At 30.7% G+C, this 19,934-nt stretch overlaps 1 protein-coding gene across 1 annotated transcript in view; it reads right to left on the bottom strand.

Annotated features, from left to right (window-relative positions):
* Positions 1-2,253: 2,253 nt before the first annotated feature.
* LOC131844815 (uncharacterized) overlaps positions 2,254-19,934 on the bottom strand; it is a 164,714-nt gene continuing 147,033 nt past the window's right edge. The window contains exons 3-7 of the mRNA XM_059193783.1: positions 19,626-19,703; positions 18,240-18,421; positions 10,141-10,339; positions 8,445-8,551; positions 2,254-2,560 (exon numbers count right to left, since the gene is read on the bottom strand). Coding sequence (XP_059049766.1) covers positions 2,438-2,560; positions 8,445-8,551; positions 10,141-10,339; positions 18,240-18,421; positions 19,626-19,703 — 689 coding nt within the window. The 3' untranslated portion in view covers positions 2,254-2,437. The remainder of the gene's footprint in view (positions 2,561-8,444; positions 8,552-10,140; positions 10,340-18,239; positions 18,422-19,625; positions 19,704-19,934) is intronic.

Below are 19,934 nucleotides of genomic sequence, written 5' to 3'. Positions count from 1 at the left end.
TTCTACAGAACTCTAAGGGGATAACAAAGTAAAGTTATCGTTACAGAATCACGTGTATTCAATTTATAATACAATTTTATATAATAAAAGAATCCATTATAATATAAACAAAGTATTTATTATAATATTGTACTTTTTCTATTCTACTGTATTGGCCTCACTATTTGCTTTCATGTTTTTATTATAGATACAAATATTGCATAAAGCGTTACAATATAATATTAATTTAATTTAAACACTAACGTTATTATTTTTTATTATCTACTTATTTACAAGATTTGGCTTTAACATTTTTAAGACAAATATCTTTATTATCTTTTATATATTATAAAATTGTTTTCTTTTTGTATGAGATATGTGAATAATTTTGATTAAGTAAAAAATTAAGTAAGATATTTATTAATAGTCGAATTGTAAATAATTATAAAATTAATTGTATCCACAATAACAGTTGTTATAAATACATACTTATACGAAATTTGGAATATTCAGAGAAAGTTAATCATATACCTACTTACTTACGGAAATACATAAATACTAATTTTATAAACTATAACTTTTGAAAAAAATTATACTATACATTATTAATTTTTTCTATTAATAAAATAATGTCAATAATATGGCATATTAGTCATAGTTGACATAAAAAAAATACCGTATTATAAGAAGTTTTGGTATTCATATATATAGTTACAATATATAACAATTTTCATAGTTTCATAGTTCATAGGTGATATATTATATTATAAAAATACTTATATAATAAAAAATACATGTCATAATTAATTACAGATATGTACTTATATAATAAATATACAGTTAACCAGGATATATATATATTGTAATAGTATGTGGTTAAGATAAAAAAAACAGTTATTAATTTTACATACCATAAAAAACATCTTTTCAAATATACAGATCTCATCATTTATTTATACATTTTTCAATAACACTGGTATTATTATATACTAATTTTATATATCAGTTACTATTTCAATGTTGAACACATACAATGGCAATTTTATCCGTATGCACATACATTCAATTCATAATAACTACACACGTTTACAATATAGGTAAATACAGTCTAAAGCTGAAGTATGATAGGTATAAGGATAGAAATTTCATATGTAGTATCGATATGCCAAGAGTATAAGAACGGATATTATGAGAAATACGACTACTTAGATCGGTTAATAGTGATTATGTTTTAAGTTTATATATGTTTACAAAGCACACACATTAAGCATAATAATATACAAGGTGGCATCGATAATCTCGAAGATTGAAAATGGGGAAGTAAATTTTAATGTCAATTCAGTATAAAAAATTTTGTGTCGCAATATTGAAATGAAAAGCAGCATATGTGTATAACATAACTCTTAAAAATAACCTTTACACTTATCTTACCTTGATATCAAAGATTATAAATATATTTTATGACAAATGGATAGGTACACTTATTGATTGATTTAATAAATTCTTTTAACAAATTTGATGCCACCTAGTGTAAATAGGAGAATAATTCTACTATATATAAATAAAATTACAATTACAAACATAAATTCTATATCACAAAAGTAACGTAGAACTCTAGAAAAAACGAATGTGAAACAAAGTGATACTGGGTGTTGAAGGACGAGTACTTAGTGAACACTAAACCCGAATCTAAACTTACACTTAAACAAGTCCAATGAACAAAGTAGCGCAAAATAAACGAGTACTCGTCACACTACCCGCCGCTAGCTGACACTAAACATCCGTCTGTGAACACACACCATGCAATTACAAGAATTGTTCCGAAAACTGACAGTAGTTCACTCAATTGACTAAAACGTTTATTGATCTAGCTATTGAACATTTTCACTGTGGGGAAGATATTGAAAAGAATGACAAATGTTTACAATAAACTTACGTATTACTTATTACTTCTCCCCATTATTTTCGTTCTGAGAACTTTACTACAAAGTTACAAAATGTTACTTAGCTAAGTGAAACCTCTTTATAAATAGAGATCATGTTTAAAAACTAATCAAATTAATAAGTAGCATCAGGTAGAATTTAGGAAAGAAATAACAGCAACTGTTAAAAGTGTTTCCACTTCCATTACTTAAACGTTTTAATTTAATATAAAGAAGTACCACAAAAAAGGTACCTACAAATTGATATGGCAATTACGTCAAGAGGTTAAGAAGTATTTATAAAAATAAATCACCACAGAATTTAAGTGTATTGGATAGCTATTTTCCCGTCATAACATCCCGGTCAATTTTCTTCTACTGTCAGTAATTAGAAATCGTATTCAAACATTGCAATTTAAGTGGTAGACGGTGACAACTTTTCTTGCTCTTGCTTCCGTGATTGCCTCATCCTGCTAGCGACGACTCGACCTCTGGCGGTCGGTGAAGGAGTGCCTCATTTATTTGCGCACCCCGCGCTATGGGTCAACCTCATGGCAGACTTCCATGTAATCAGGATCATGCATGATGTCCTTGATCATATCTTTCAGCATAGTGTACCGAGGAAACATCGGGTATATTTTCGAGCTGACGTACTCTGACTGAAACATAATAGAAATTTGTTTCTTTTTAAAAATGTATTATATCTAATTTTGTAAGTGTAATATCTAATTTTGGTATGTACACGTGTTAGTTAAAGAAGAACATAGTCGACTTTTTTAATGCCGGATATTAACATTTCAATATTAAAATGTCAGGAAAAAAATAAAACCAAATTTATATGTTAGATTCTCAAACAAATGCCAACAACTTATGCTCTACAGACAAGAATGATATTTTGAATATGAGCAATTTACCTGTAGATCAAACTTATTTAGAATTTATAGTATTTAGTCGAATACATTGATATTTTATACTACAAAAAAAAAAAAAAGAAATAAACTATTTATTCGGACTACTTTTTTTATTGTGGCGAAAGGAACTTTGTCTGCCTATTGCGATTTCTTTACCTTTGCCCTAATTGAGATTTCTCGTGAAGATTGTTCGAAGTAAGAAGAATATTGTTTTATAATATTAGGAAAGAAATTTATTATTAGCCATTTAATTCTACATTAGTATAATAAATATCACGTTACTATAATTTACGTATAATAGTACATGTTAAGAAAGAGCTTTTTATTTCTTAAAATTCAATTTTGAGTTATATACGATTCACCTAAGGAGCCTTTCAAATCAGATCATACACAAAATTTAGAGAGTAATCAGAATTTATATTAAGTGATGTATATAATTATATATACATCACTTAATATAAATTTGGAGCATATATTAATTTCAATCAAGTCCGGCTATTAATTAGTATTTTATATTCTTAATAATAAAACTGGATATAGGTAATCATCACAGATATAATAAGATAGGCATCCGAATTGTATTTATAACAATATGCATCTAATATAAAGTTAATGCCAATTATAGATTTGGAACATTATATACTAGCAGGTATAACTTTTATACGATAAAAGGATATTATAGGAAATAGGGCTTTTTAATTGAGACAACTGAACACTATAATCACTTATATATTTATCTTTTATTTTAATACTAGGAAGCCAATATGCGTCCGCTCTTTACAGTGTACAAAACAAGAGTGAGGGACCGTCTTACAGTGGTTATAAAGAAAACTAGGTCAACCTCAATATAAATATATATGTAGGTAGATATAATTCTATTTAGTCACTCAATCAGTTGAGATGTTAATTTTTGCATTTTAATACAATTAAATCAACACGCCCCCTCAAAAAATTAACCGTTCATTACAATCACTAGAATACAATCGTTAAATTATATAATTGCAGAATACATTTGACTTCCAAGTAATTGCTGGGAGTAATACAATAATATGGCCCAACATTTGTTGCTTTGGATTAGGGAAACCCAGTAAAACCTAATCAGACCATTAAACTTAACTCTAATTAAAACACAATATAATCATTCAAATATTAGATACATAATTATGACACTTTATTCTAAGCCTATTTTGGTTCTCAGTTCTTGAAAACTGATCGCTGGCAACGGCTTAGTTAATGCATCAGCCAACTGTTGACCTGTGGGAATATAAATTAATTTAATTACATTTTTCTCAACCTGTTCTCTGGAAAAATGATATTTAATGTCAATATGTTTTGACCTTTTGTGATTGGTTGGATTATTTGCAATGCTAATACAACCATTGTTATCCTCATAAATTACTATAGGATCTGTGATATTTATATTTATGCTTATTGCTAGAGACTTAAGCCACAAGGCTTCCCTTACAGCTTCATACAGAGCCATATACTCAGCCTCAGTAGAAGAGGCTGCCACTGACATTTGTCTTTTTGTACTCCAGGATATTGTACACTGCTTAAATAATTTAAACAAATAACCAGTAGTACTTTTCCTGTTATTAGTATCACTACCTCCCCAATCAGAGTCAACATAGCCACATAAAATAGTATCATATTTGCATCTTTTATAAGTTAATTTTAAGCCTATGGTTCCCTTTAAATACCGGAGTACTCTTTTAAGACAACTCCATAATTCTTTATTATTTTTATTTGTATACCTACTCAATATATTTACACTTGTACTTAAGTCAGGACGGGTACACAACATGATATACATTAAACATCCTATAACGTTCCTACAAGGTGCATTATATTTGTCATCACAGTTTAAAGCCTCATAATTTAGTTTATTTTCCAAAGGCGTACTGACAGGCTTACAATCCTGCATATTAAACTTATTTAATACTGTGTTAATATATGCACTTTGGTCTAACGTTATTTTATCGTCATTTCTCATAATTCTAATGCCTAAAAATAATTTAATTTCATTCAGATCTGACATTTTAAATTTACTCATTAAATAACTTTTAAAATTATTCATAGTTTGTATATCATAACATGCCACAACCACGTCATCAACATAAAGTACCACATATATATTTTTATTAATATTTCCTTTGTCCAATATATAAATACACCGATCGACTAATGAATTTTGAAAACCTTTGTTTTTAAGTGATTGTTCAAATACCTCAAACCAGCACCTAGCCGCCTGTTTCAGTCCGTACAATGATTTATTTAGCTTACAGACATAATTTGTGTTACAATTTACACCTTTAGGAACTTCCATATATATTTCCTCTTTTAAATTACCATTTAAAAACGCGGTCTTAACGTCCATATGATGAACTAATAGATTAAATTGATTAGCAAAACTAATTATCAATCTGAAACTAGCTATTCTAGCGACAGGCGCGAAAGTCTCATTGTAATCTGTCAAATATTGTTGACTGAAACCTCTGGCAACAAGACGTGCTTTATATCGTGAAGGTTTTCCAAACTCATCATTCTTTATTGTAAATATCCATTTACAATCGACAATATTTTTATTACATGGCCTAGGAACTAAAGTCCACGTATTGTTTATATTAAGAGAATTTAATTCATCTTTTATTGCGACTTCCCATTTAATTTTATCATCGCGAGTTTTAATTTCGTCATAACAACTCGGTACTTCAAACGATTGAACACACATTAAACTATAATCATCATCATTTTCCTTATAAGATATAGGGGCACGATTTTTAAGCCTTTCACTCCTTCTAATGTGAGAACTATTATCTGTGTTTTGACTATTAATAAGACTATTATCAGGTATTTTTGGTGACTTCACTAAGTCATTGCTTATTATGCGAATTTTGCTAGGACAATTATGCCCATCAGATTTTAATATATCTGATTTAGGACTGTCAGAGTGATGATACCTCAAAGACACTGATTTAGACTGTACGTCACAAATATCAGTTTTGTCACAGGAATGTTTACCATTCCCTTCAGACTTCAAGGTTGGCCTTGAATTAATAAAATTGGTCTCATCCACAATGACATCCCGAACAGTAACGTATTTTTCGCATTTTGTATCCCAAACTTTATATCCGTTTGGTTCATAACCCACCAGTATACCTTTCCATGATTTGTCATCAAATTTTGTTTTACAAATTTTATTATGTACATAAACTGTTGATCCGAAAACCTTTAAATACTTTATTTGAGGTTTTTTATTATGCCACATCTCAAATGGAGTTCGAGTTTTATTCAATGACCTAGTGGGTGTCAAATTTATTAAATAAACCGCAGTTAATACTGCGTCACCCCAAAAAACTTTACTTAATTTAGCACCGTTTAACATACACCGGGCTTTTTCAGTTATAGTTCTAACCATTCGTTCCGAAACTCCATTTTGTTGCGGAGTCCTCGGAACTGATAAATGATAAGTAATACCTTTTTCTACACAATAGTTTTTCATTTCAGTAGATAAATATTCTCTACCGTTATCAATATATAAATTAACTAATTTTAAATTAAATTTAGCTTCACTTTTGGCAACATAGTCTTTAAAAACAGAGAACACATCTGATTTGTATGTTATTACATACGTAACACAGTAATGAGTATATTGATCAACGAACAATACAAAATAGTTTTTATTGTCTACAGTTGAAGGAGTGATAGGGCCACATACGTCCGAATGAACAACAAATAATGGTCGCTGAATATGACTTTTATCTTTACAATTATTAAACGGAAGTCGCGTCTGTTTCCCACTTATGCAAGCTTCACATAAACTATTATTGGGTACCACAGTTTCAATTTCTTTTAATCCCTCAACCATTTCATTACTCTTTAATTCTATAAATTTATTTTTACTTATATGACCAAAGCGTTGGTGCCATAATTCATAATTATTCTTTTGTGAGTTGCATATTTGAGACACAGAGATATTTGCTTTTACACGTATTATAAAATCTAGAGCAATTAAATTATTGTAAGACCTACCTTTCATTATAATCTTACCATCCTTGCATATCTGGGTACCATGCTGATCAAAAATAATTGTCAAACCAGCTTGTTGCATCTTCGAGACGGATAATAAATTATAAGGAACTTCCTTACAATACAGCACATCTTGTAAGGTACCTGGAATACCCGCGTCGCTTATAACATTTATTGCACCCTTCTTTGTAGCTGAAACAAATTCACTATTTTTAGCAATGGAAATTTTATGAGGAGGATTTAAATTTATAAAATTAATAAAAATATCATCCCTGTTAATAATGTGGTCGGATGCACCAGAATCCAATAAAAATGTGATTTTATTTTTGTTTTCACATTGTCCATAATCGCCGGTCATAAAAGCAAAACTAGAATAACTTGACGAGGGAACTTGATTAAGTTCCACCGACTGAATTGTTCTACTTCTTTTAGCATCTGAAGGTTTGTCTTGATTCATCCTTTTAAAATAATAACAATCCTTCTTTAAATGTCCCTTGCGTCCACAATGAAAACATTTTATAAACTGAAACTTATTATTTCTTGATGTTTTATTTTTGTACGATGATTTGAAGTTTTCGACTTTTCGTTTTCTATATGATTCGGATTTATTTTCTACTTGGAGTATTTTGACACTTGTATCACAACATTCATTTTTCAGTTTCACTTCATGATCTAATAGTCTCGTCTTCACGAATGCTAAAGTTAAATTATCTTCCGACAACGTCTCAATTGCAGTTATAACACCATCGTATGTTGTGGGTAGTGTAAGTAATAAATGTGAAATTCTATCGGTTTCTTCTAAGTTGGCACCTGCTGCCAACAATTCCGTAATCAAGTCATCAAAAACGGCAAAATGTTTTATCAATGTCGTATCACCTTGTAGTTTTAATCCTAATATTTTTTTTCTTAAAGCTAATTGAGTCGCAATACTTTTACGCTGATAAAGTGAATCCAAGTTATGTAATATTTCCCTTGCTGTTATATTTTCTTTTGCAAAACTAAGATAAGAATCACATAAATACTCAACAATGGTACTTTTCGCAATACGGTTCTTTGTTTCCCACTCACTGCATCGTATTTCCGGATCTTCGTCGATAACTTTTATCACGTCCATTTCACTCAACAATGCACGAATTCTAAATTTCCAGATACTGTATTTTTCACCATTAAAAGGTTTTATATTTCTTCTATTCTTCATGTTTTCCATTATAAAAAAAATATTGAAAAAGAGGGTAAATTAATTTTTAACGGAACGGAACTATTTCTAGTACTAAATTAATTTAATCACGTTATCTGGGCCCATAACCTATAGGAAATAGGGCTTTTTAATTGAGACAACTGAACACTATAATCACTTATATATTTATCTTTTATTTTAATACTAGGAAGCCAATATGCGTCCGCTCTTTACAGTGTACAAAACAAGAGTGAGGGACCGTCTTACAGTGGTTATAAAGAAAACTAGGTCAACCTCAATATAAATATATATGTAGGTAGATATAATTCTATTTAGTCACTCAATCAGTTGAGATGTTAATTTTTGCATTTTAATACAATTAAATCAACAGATATAATTAAATAAATAGGCTAATATTCACTGTACCTTGAGTTCCCTGATGAGATTCCGCAATCCAGTATATTTTTTCAGAAGTCGGTATAAATCATTTGTCATTTGCGTATTCTCGGCTTCTATTTGAGATGTTGTCATATCTGGAAATTTTAATTTGCTTGATTATCATATTATTATTATATCATATTATCATAATCATTTATATATAGGTACATATATTATTTAGTATCTATATTAAATATATACTATTAGTCAGTACTTGCCTATACTTTAATAAATAAGTAAAATATTTTAATTTAATTAATCATTTAATATTTGAAACAAAGGCAATAAAGAAGCAAGGCTAAGTATTCCATCCATAATATTGAGATAAAAATTTGTACAAGATTTCAAAGTACAAGTCACCCGCAAAGTTTCACGTATACGTGACGCTTAACGTCAATAAATGTGGCACATCAACCAGGGTTACCTTTATTATCTTATATAAAAGATATATAATTATATTATTTAAATATTAAACCAAATTCTTTTAACTGAAAGATGTAAGTACATATAGTTCATATAATCAAATTAAAGTATCTTTGCTCTAAATGGATTAAAATTAAACCTACTACTACTAAATATAACAGGTGAATTCTGATTAATTTGGAATTTAGTTTCTACCGAGAAGAATTTCGAAGAGCTGTTTCCAAATAAAATGGTGTAATATAATAATAATAAAAATTAATATTTTAATTTGGGATGAAAAATGAGATAACTAGCATAATATGAAACAAAATTAACTCCATTATCAAACGTAACAAAATACTGTAATCACACGCAGTAAATTAATCAAATTGAGATTATACTTTTTCTGACCATTACAGATAAAAATTATAATTTATTAATAAAAGAATTCTATTTATTTATAAAGTCTTTATAGCACCATATAACAATTACAAAGAATATTACTGTGATGAATAATAAGGGACAAAAAGCTACCTTATCGTATAAGCAATATTCTATCTATTTTATTTTCTATTTTAAAATCAAATGCCAATATAACAATAGTAATATATAATAGACTTGCTATAAAAGTCTGTAGACTGCTGGGTATATCGGCAAAGCCGTAGAACTAATACCAATATTGAATGTAAACTACATTTACCCAACCCTAGCTCAGTTTCCAGTCCAATCCCCCGACGGCACGGTTTGCGTCTCAATTCGTTTTATTATTCGTGCTTAATTCATACTTAGAAGGGAGCTCATGGGCTCCCACAATATTTAATTTGGATTCAAGAAGACACTTTAATTGATTTCGAAATCGTTTCCCGTTGGAAATATCATGCGGTTTTTTGATTTCTGCGAATCTTTATTTAAAACACAGATCTGCGCCCACACCAGAGAATGAAACAAAGGGTCCGTTACAACTTAAAAAGAAATCATAATGAAATCTAAAGAATAGAAGATGTGAAATAAAATACGATTCCCTATCTATAATAGTTTATAAGTTTAGTTTAATTAAATGTTTAATTTTATAAATACTTGCATTCAGAAGTATAACTGCCTGTCCACCTATTTGTTATCATAACGCATTTATGATGATTGTTTATCTATCTTTAAAAAATACATTAAGTCGCGGTTACGAGCAAGTATGTTAAAAAGAAAAATGAAATATAAATTCTTGCAAATATCGTATCTTTGTAATTACTAGCTTACAGCTCACGTTGTAATAAAAATAATACATTACCATTTAATCTCTCTATCCGCTCCCTTCTATCTGCCGCCTCTTCCGCCAGCTTTGAAGATGTCTTCACACCTTCTCCAGACTTTTGTGTCTTCTCCATGATGGCGCATGCACGGAGCACAAATGCTGGAACTGTCTCCGCCTTCTCTTGTCGTGGAATCTCAACCAGCGACCAGTACTGGGTTTCGAGGCGAATCACATCCTGGAAAATTCAGTGATCTGTGATGGAAAACTGTGTGATGAGGTAATCTGTGAATTTTATATAAAATAATAAATTATTTAAAATGCAGAAGAAAGGTAGGGTATAAGATATGACTAAAGTAGATACCCTGTTCTAACTATTGAAGTATTTTGTAAGGAATTGAAGACAACTCTATATACATTACATACTATATATTACAGTTTTTTTATTAAATATATAACAAGGTTTGGTCACCTGTCAAGTCGATCAGGTCGGGTCCGGATCAGGTTAATGTATCATTTGTCAGTTATAATCAATTCCATACAGAGTTTTCAAATCCCTTAATTTTATTAATCCACCAGTTTTATAAACAAATATGAAATGAAGTTCCTTCCACTGAGTTTATTTAAACTTTAAATTTATAACTGATAAACATACTGATACTAAACTCAAAATTGTTATATATACTCAAAATTATATTAATTAATTAAATGGATCGGAACAAAGCAACTTTATAGGTATAGTGAGTTCTAAGTAACTATATCCTAGGACAGTAGATTCTGGGAAAATCGCTCATTTTTATCACAAACGAGCCGGTAACAGGTAAAGTTTAAAGCCAGCTCTGCTCAAACTGGTAACATTTGTAACAAGGCTTGTTGTTATTATGATCGAACTGAGTTGGAAACTGTTCCATTGTCCTCAACGCCGCCTATTAGTCGGCGTTTATATCGTCACTAACTTTCGCAGGAAAACTGTATTTTACATAACTCATAATGGAACTCTTTTATATTTTTTGAACTCATAAAAGACACACAGGAAGCCAAGAGGAATTTATAAATCATTGCAGTTAGCGTTTTTATGTATCTATCTAACCCAGGACAGGCTTTACAAATGTTTTATTTTCGCTGCAAAATAACCGTCCATTGATGGAAAGAGGTAACCCTTGCATAAGGTAGGTACAGAATCACTGATATTATCAAGACTTCAAACAGAAACAGTAGCTACTTAGTAGATTCAGTAACTTATTCAAGTATTTGTGACGAAAAGATGATTGTGGATATGACATTGAAATTAGAACATAAACCTTTTTTATTTGTTTACCACTACAAAATATAAATTTATACACATTATAATGTAGTCCCCATCTAGCCTGTAACATCTACTTCATATAAACAATATTACAGTTCAATGAATGTATGTTTCAGTAGAATTTTCAGTCGACCCCTGGCAAAAACAGGTGGGAAAATCACCCAGCGGAATTAACAAAGCGAGGACTGTGTATAAATGTCTGTCTAGTTATATTTACTAGTATAATATTGGCACTAGCACAAAAAGACAAATACAACAACACATAAAACATAGAATTAAATTTAAATTACATTAAAAAAACATTAAAAACAAAAAATACGGAGAGCATTGTGCTTTTCAAATTAAGTAGTAGTCGGGGACTAATCTTACACAGCCAGTTCAACTGAACCTCGACTACCACGGAACGGCTTGCATTCATTCATGACTTAAAGTGGATAAGTTTTCCTGGACTACAGCCAGTTCCAGTAGATAAAGACCTTCTTTGCGCCGACTGCTTGTCTTAATAAAATAACAATAAAATTCTTTGGTTAAGCAAATGACATTAGTTACACGAAAGTCCTTATTTTTTAAAGGAAATGCTTCTTATAGAATAATATTTGAAATTCAATTGTAGTATATATCTTCTTGTTTTGTATTTATCAACTGGTCTAGCAGTGAAATGTAATATTGACTTTTATTTTAATTGTTAATTGAACAAAAGTGAAGCTGTATATGTAAACATGCTTATAGTTTTATAAACAAATGAGATAGGAAACTGTTGTAATATTTTTAGACAATATTAATTACCTTTTTTTTCTCACATTTATTAAATAAACAGGTTACATTGGCTTTTATTATTTCAAATAGGATACAAAACACATACACAAATAATATTGATACTAAAAACTTGACGTTCATAAGCGGCTAAAATGTCCTACTTGAATAATTAATTTTAATTTTAGTAAAGATTTTTAATTTGATTTGAAATTATACGAAGTTATAGGAATACGTGAACCGAATTCTACATGAACATAAGCCTTAAAAATAAATTTGTTTCTATACTGTTATACGTCGATAATTGCTTGCGGAAACGAGCACTGGGTGCAAAAATGAAGTGTATTATTTGTTTAGAGCATGGTTATACAGGTTTTTCTGTCGTTTTTAGCGTATTGTATAGGAAATTTGTTTATGATAATAACAGAACAGGACAGAAACCTTGCTATGAGAACAAAAGAGACTGTAATTATTTTTTTGTGCACAAATATACTTTTAGAACGCTTTTTTTCGGTTTTAATTTAAGGTACACTTGAGACAATATTAGCATCCAGCAACGTATAATTCTATAGAAGGAAGTTTTTCCGACAATCTTCAAGGGGTTAGGCAAACAAAATGAACAACTGTGAGCGCTTTTTTACGATTTTGTCTGTTTCTTTCTTTATTTTGTTAGGTAGTAACAGTTTTATTGAGTTTTATTAAATTTATGTAATAAATAGAGTCGAGTCAATTTATTTTACGACTAGCTGTGCTGGTGGTTTCAGTCAGGTGAAATTTATGGTCTATGTGTTCTCTTCTGATGTATAAGGTATAATATTGTAAAGTTTCATTAATATCCATCTGTCCATCCACACTCACAAACTTCTGCCTTATAATATTAGTAAGGTTAAGAAGCGGATCGGCCCGACTTCGCCTAAATAATATTTTATTAACGTGTAATGCGTATGCAAAGTTTTGTAAAAACCCGAATCAAACCTCAACCTGTAACTAACATATGAAAATTCGTTAAGTGTTTCCCTTTAATAGTTTTTTTAAATAATGTGTTTTGCTCTAATCGATAATAAGAAATATATAAAATACACACGCTGACTTTTTTTTATTCAAGGTAATACTAGATATTTATTTTTATCAAAAATAAAATAAAGAATTTTTAATATTATACGACAATTGTTGTTAATTTCAAGAATACGACCAAAAAGGTCAGTGGGGTTACGTAAAATTCTACACAGACTAATAGAAAATGTCTATTAATAAATTTTTACTCTTATTAGTAGTCGGTTTTTGGTAGAACATATTGTAAGGAATATATAAATGAAAATTATTATAGAAAAATAATCTAAAATTAATATATAAGCCTATAAAATTCCTAATAAAAATCTGTACGCTGACATTTTTTTAATGGATGTTTATGATATGACATATGGTGCCCACAGAAGATACTGGCATTGTACCATATCAGGTCGGCCGCTAACGTGATAGGGATGAAGTCAGGTCAATTTGCTTTATTATTAGCCCATCGTAGCGAATTCGTATAATGGGCTAATTGACATGACTTCCTCTTTATCATATCAGCGATCAACCTGACAAGGTAGTCCCAACTACTAATAATCTTATCCCTCCCCAGATCTTTGAAAAACTGTAATACATTTACTTTGCATGCCTCTACACTAATGGGTTGTATGTATAAGAAACTAAGTGGCTTTCTTTGAATAAATTGCATATTTATGAGTTCCTCCTTGGGGGTATGTTAATCTTGATTAAAAGATCAGTTGGATTACTTGCACAATGCTTTCTAGGGATTTGCAATTTGTCACATTGTCGGTGTACTTACTCAATGCTAATTAGTTATACTACGTCGAATTAATTAGCACGGATTTATATTTGTTTAATTTCTATGTATACGAGTATTACAGTAATTCTACAGTACCTGCCTTTAGTTAATCCATGAGTTCATTTCATATCATTGAACCATGTTAAAACCACAAGGTCCTAAGGGTACTATAAACTAAAACACTACACTCGTGTATATAAGGTTTATTGGTCGGTTTCAAATACAGGTACAGCTACAAAAATATTACAAATAACATATGAGACATCAATAAAACGAAACATTTCAATTTTGTTACAGCGCCATCTATTGGCGTTGAATGCAAACAGAAACTATTGTTTCACGCTTATTATCTATTTAAACCTTTAACACTTACTATTCATTCAGTTCATAGCATTAACCAATGTGTACGTATTTCTAAAATTCTTTCATTCTTTGACGGTACGTTGTTTTAGAATCTGTCCTAGCCTATATTAACCTAGAATCTTGGTGAACATATGCCTAATGATAACTGAGAAATGTTGGGATGAATAGCTATTTATTAGATAAAAACCTATTTTATTATGCAGTCCACTCACTTCTCATTTATTAGCTTAATAATATGAGTTGTAAAATATATTGGGTTGCGTATGTTGTAGTTGTAATATTGGTAAGTAGTTTAAAAATATGTTTTTATGATGAATACAAAGACTCCTATTTATCGGATTTACGATTTGGTTTCACGTTCTGTTGCCAATGTCGTGAAGACTCGTAAATGATTGAGTAAAAGGTGATTGATCGAGTCGTGAGACAGCACTAGTCGTGCCGATTGTATCTATCGATTTACAATTACTGGTGAGCTTTGATCATCCATCCGAGGACGTGTGCGGTAATGGTTGGCTGACATTTGACATTATTTCGGAGATCGAAATGCAACATGTTTAATTACATTGTGTGAAATTTTGTTACGTGAAGCACTATGTTGCGAACGATTCAGAATTTTTTTTATGGGACGGTAAAAAACATTTTAAATTTTACAGAACCAACTTCAAGTTAGAAGAAGAATTGAGATATAGAAAAAATATATAAAATGACACAATGTTGTTGTGTTACTATTTAGCGTGTTTGTGAAAAATTGCTGTATTGTGTATCCGTTTTTTTTTATATAAACTATAATTTATCAAGTAATAGTTTTCGAGTTATTATATAATTATGTACACGTATTTTTATATTTACACTTATTTCAATAACAGAGCCAACACAGAGTTTTATTGTCGAAAAGATAAAAATGGCTTCCGCTTTTCAACCGACTCCATTAATACAGGTGATCCTTACTAATATTATAAAGAGGAAGGATAGGAATACTTCTACATGATCTATGATGACTTTAGGCGATAGAATATTTTCAAAAACATTAGGGATCCGTATGAAATTTTAGATATGATAATATAAACCAACTTGTGAAAAAAATCGTTATATCGCGTACGCGTTAAGGATGTCAATATCAAAGTGTATATATATGTAAAAAATATATTTTTTGAAATTATTATATATTGTTAAATACCTTTAAGAAGCAGAGGCAGTAATAAACATAATTAGTCTGAACATAATTTTATATCTATATACAATTATATAGGTATAGGTGTTTCAACATTTTATATATTTCTATAATTATGCTCTATATATCTTTATTTTTCATAATTACAGTTGTCTTCTCCTGAAAGTGGATCTTGAATATTGGCAACCCTACACACGGAGAAACCTTTCCGCTTGGCAACACCACACGACACAATAAGCAGACGTGACCGGGTTTCAGCGGACGCTGTAAATAATATTCAACCCCGAAAACCGTTTGGTTATTTACAACGAGAGTGGAAAAGTTATTTATTAATAAGTAAACCGGCATGCGAAACGAAACACAAAACGTTTTGACAGCATTAAAGTCCTATATGCTATTCAGATATAATATATTCTGTGAATTAATTTGTATAAAAGGTACGCAAATATAAGCTCAAAATGTGCTTGATAGTAATTATATTATTTTAATTAGATTTTATAATAGATTTAATTAAAAATTTATGTTACGTTTAATTTTATTTACAGGTTGATTCATAGCTTGGCGACCTCGGTGGTCTAGCGGTTTAGCACACCGCCTTACTTTCGATGGTCACGGGCTCGATTCCTCGCACGGCAAAAACATGTAATCATGAGTATGATTGTTTGTATCGGTTTGGATGTGTTCTATGTATTTACTAAAGATAATATATCTGTGTATTTGTATCAGTTATCTAGTACCCATAGGACACACTTTAGCTAACTTAACTTGGGTCTAGATGGCACTGTGTAAATTGTCCTGAGATCATTATTTAATGCAGAACATTTTATTTATAATGTTTAACGTGTTATTAACGTTTAATTGTAGTATTGGTCAATTTTAATTTTATTTAAATAAGGAAATATTAATAATTCCATGATAATAAAAATATGAAATAAATAACGGTCTGCGAAGAATATGGCGAATATTCTTCGCAGACCGTAAACTGCTCACAGGAGGAGGTAAGGAAAGCATCATAAACGATACAGGAAAAAGGTTTTCGTAAACGAGAGCAATATAATTTGTTAGTATTGTGTTCTACAATATTGATAGAGTTAAATATCTAATTTGAAAAGAATAACTTCTTAATGGGCTAATTCCGAACTGAATCCTTTTAAAATCCTTTTTAAAAATTCTTGAAAGCAATCAAACTGTTTTTTTTATATTTTACTTTTTCATTCAAAGCACAACAGATATAATGACAGGCCAGAAATTCAGCAGAGTGCTGAATAGGGAGGGTCGTTTACGTGACTCGTTTACAATAAGGACGAGAATCGTCGAGCACGTACGCACCTCGCGAGATTGTTAACTAAGTTAGAATGTTTTCACACAATTATAGCTGTCCAGAAGAAAACTAGTTAGATTAGACTGGAACTTTTTGTCGGTTCTCGTTAGTATGGGAGTAAATAAGATTTTTTTTTGTTTAGGTACTAAATATATCTAAAATAATTGACAAACAATATGATTACTTACGTTATATAAAAAAAACCTTTATACAATATTACAAGCTTGTTAGATTATTTTTATTAAACTGATATTATATGATATATACCTAATCGATGAAAAGGTTTCGCCTATAGACATAGCTAAATACATTGTGAACTGTGTGGTACTTGTCTTCTCTGAGATCTATCTATCTAGTATCCTATTGACGAATTAAAATTAGTTAGGTATATAATTTAAAAGATTTAAGCGTTTAGACAATGTCGGCGACTTTGTATTATATGTTTTATATCTATGTAAATAGGAATTAATTATCTTTGTATATTTAATTAATAAATGCTATGCCTACCAAAGATTAACTAACTTTATCTACAAGCGACGCTTCTTGAAAATAGCTATTATGGGCTGTGCTTAATTTCTCAATGTAATTACTGCGAAGCCCGTGGCAAACAGAGGATAATTTAACTAGGTTCTGGAACATTCGCTCGCCTTTGCCATTACTTAGGTATTCATGAAACCTACAATACAACATGACACGCTTTGTGACTACTAAATTTAATTTGACATATATAATGTATTTGGTATAGCAATAGTTCCATAATTTTATCATGTATTCTAAATCATGTACTCTGGAATTCAATTATTTACCTAAAATTTCAACTTGAAGGGTGAACTTAGATTGCTCGTAGATTTTAGTTATCAACCACGTATAATGTATCACTATGGTCAAAATATCCAAGAATGAAGTATTAAGTAAATAAAAAATATACCTTTCAATGTACCTAATATATCCTGAAGAGGAACGATAAGAGGTGGAAATCCGGTCACTTATCCTAATCCTAACCCTAAGCTGATTAACCTAACCAACCATTGTGGAGTTGTCAACCTGATTCCCTGAACCTTAATATACTCTAAATTAGTAACAATGCTAACTAGACATTACTCCGGCCTAATATATCTCGTGACTATGTAATATCTTTAGAACGGTGCGGTGGTAGGTATTATTTCCACCTTACAACTATACTCGTACAAATACCTTAACAATATCACAGATGAGATGATATGACAATATAAATGTGACAGTAAATTTGTACAATTGTTATCCGTAGACGTCTTAATAGCTCTACTAATTTTTAGGAATGTTTTCAGCAGTTTGCTTCCAACAGTTTATTCATATCACTTAAAACTAAAAAAAATGTATAGTAGATCTGTAAATAAAAAATAGTTGTCTTTACCTTAATCATGGCCTTCAGCATAGGATATCTGGTGAACACATTCCTCTGGGATTTCGATTCGCTGTACCGCGCCATCAAGGTTACGAGTGCCTTCTTCGCCGTGTCATAGTTCTCATCGAGTCTTACTCGTACCGCCCGAAGCCTCTCATTCGTTTCGATCACCTCTTCCTTTGTCTGCCCGCCTGGTAATAATATTTCAATAAGTATCAGGAAGAGCAAACTAGCTAATGGAAATTACCAATCATCGGCTATCATCAACGATGTTCACTCATGATATCCTATCGCCAAGTAACGTCCTTGGTATTCCTCATATCCAAACATTGTGGTGTCCCACCAATTAAACAAACTTATTTCAACTAAACAAACAATAACAGTAATAGCAGAATGTAAAATAATATTCACAACTCTCGCTCCAATACTATAGTATCCAGAACCTCATTCTGTCACAAATTGGTACATAATGGTATTTCTTTTAGTTTTCTTTGAAAAGTTTTCACCAACAAACTAATGTGACAACGTAAATTATCACGTACAGTGCGATTTCAAGGGAGTTTCCTCTAGCGAACGCTCAGGTTGTGAAATGAGCTTCATGCCGAGGTTTTCCCCAGAGGCATGGTTCTTCAAAAGGGCGTAATAAGATTTCTTCAGGGTCGACAACGTGCGTGATGTGATATCTCTGATAAAGAGAGCGTTTATAGCCCAGTAAACGGATACTGTACCGATAATGCTCCAAATAGTGAACCGTCTCAACTTCATTCGATTTCTTTTTCACTTGTAATTCTTTAATATTATCCATACATGCATAAATACAAAATTTATATATAAAAATACCTATAAAAACGACCTAACTGGTATTGTCGGCAAAATTAAACGTTTGTTTTTTACGTGTTAGCCGCTTCTTTAATATGTATAATGATAATAAAATACCCTTTTTAACGTAACTGGAATGGCAAATAAGCTGACGGTAGGTACTTAGTGGTAAGTGGCAATTATCGCTACGGAGCGCCACGGATCGTGTGACGTCGTCACGTGACGCCCGTAGTACCTCTATTGCGTTGTCATTTCGGAGGTCTATAACTAAGAATACATCATACATATATCATATCTTCGAATACGTCTCCAGTGGATACCAGTGGGATACCAATGAGTTGTAATGATTATATAAAAAATATATTATATATACTAGCTTAGTAGTGAGATTACATTTTTTATGTACGTCACAGTTATTATATACGCCCCGTCGTCGCTATTGGATACGGGTGATATTGGGAGAATCAGATACTATTTGGACACAGAAAACTTAATGACATTTTAAGGGCAATTGTAGGTATTTGTGTTAATCTAAGAAAAAAGTGTCGAATAATGGATAAATGGAATTATACTCACTAGAAGTGCCCTCGTCTTTGACATCTTGAACTATCCGACGGACGCTCTGCGTGAATTTGCCCACTAAGTTCGTACTAGCTGTAACAAGGAAAAATAACAGTTCAAAATATGTGTAAATATTTATGTAGGTTTATAAACTAACGGTGTGATTTATGTAAATAAACTATAATACCGACATTGCCGTCACAGATAATGAGGGTTGACCTTCTAGAGCGGAATTTTATAGTTGTAGTCTAGTTCGTGAATTATTAAACACTGCACATTAAATATTGCCGTAAACTAAATACGTTTTGATGTTATTTGTAGTTC

This window comes from Achroia grisella, unplaced genomic scaffold (genome assembly GCF_030625045.1).
Source record: "Achroia grisella isolate CSIRO2021 unplaced genomic scaffold, CSIRO_AGI_Agris_v1 utg413, whole genome shotgun sequence".
In the NCBI taxonomy this organism is placed as follows: Eukaryota; Metazoa; Arthropoda; class Insecta; order Lepidoptera; family Pyralidae; genus Achroia; species Achroia grisella.
The sequence above is the reverse complement of the archived record's forward strand: the minus strand, read 5'-3'. Positions and strand labels throughout refer to the sequence as shown.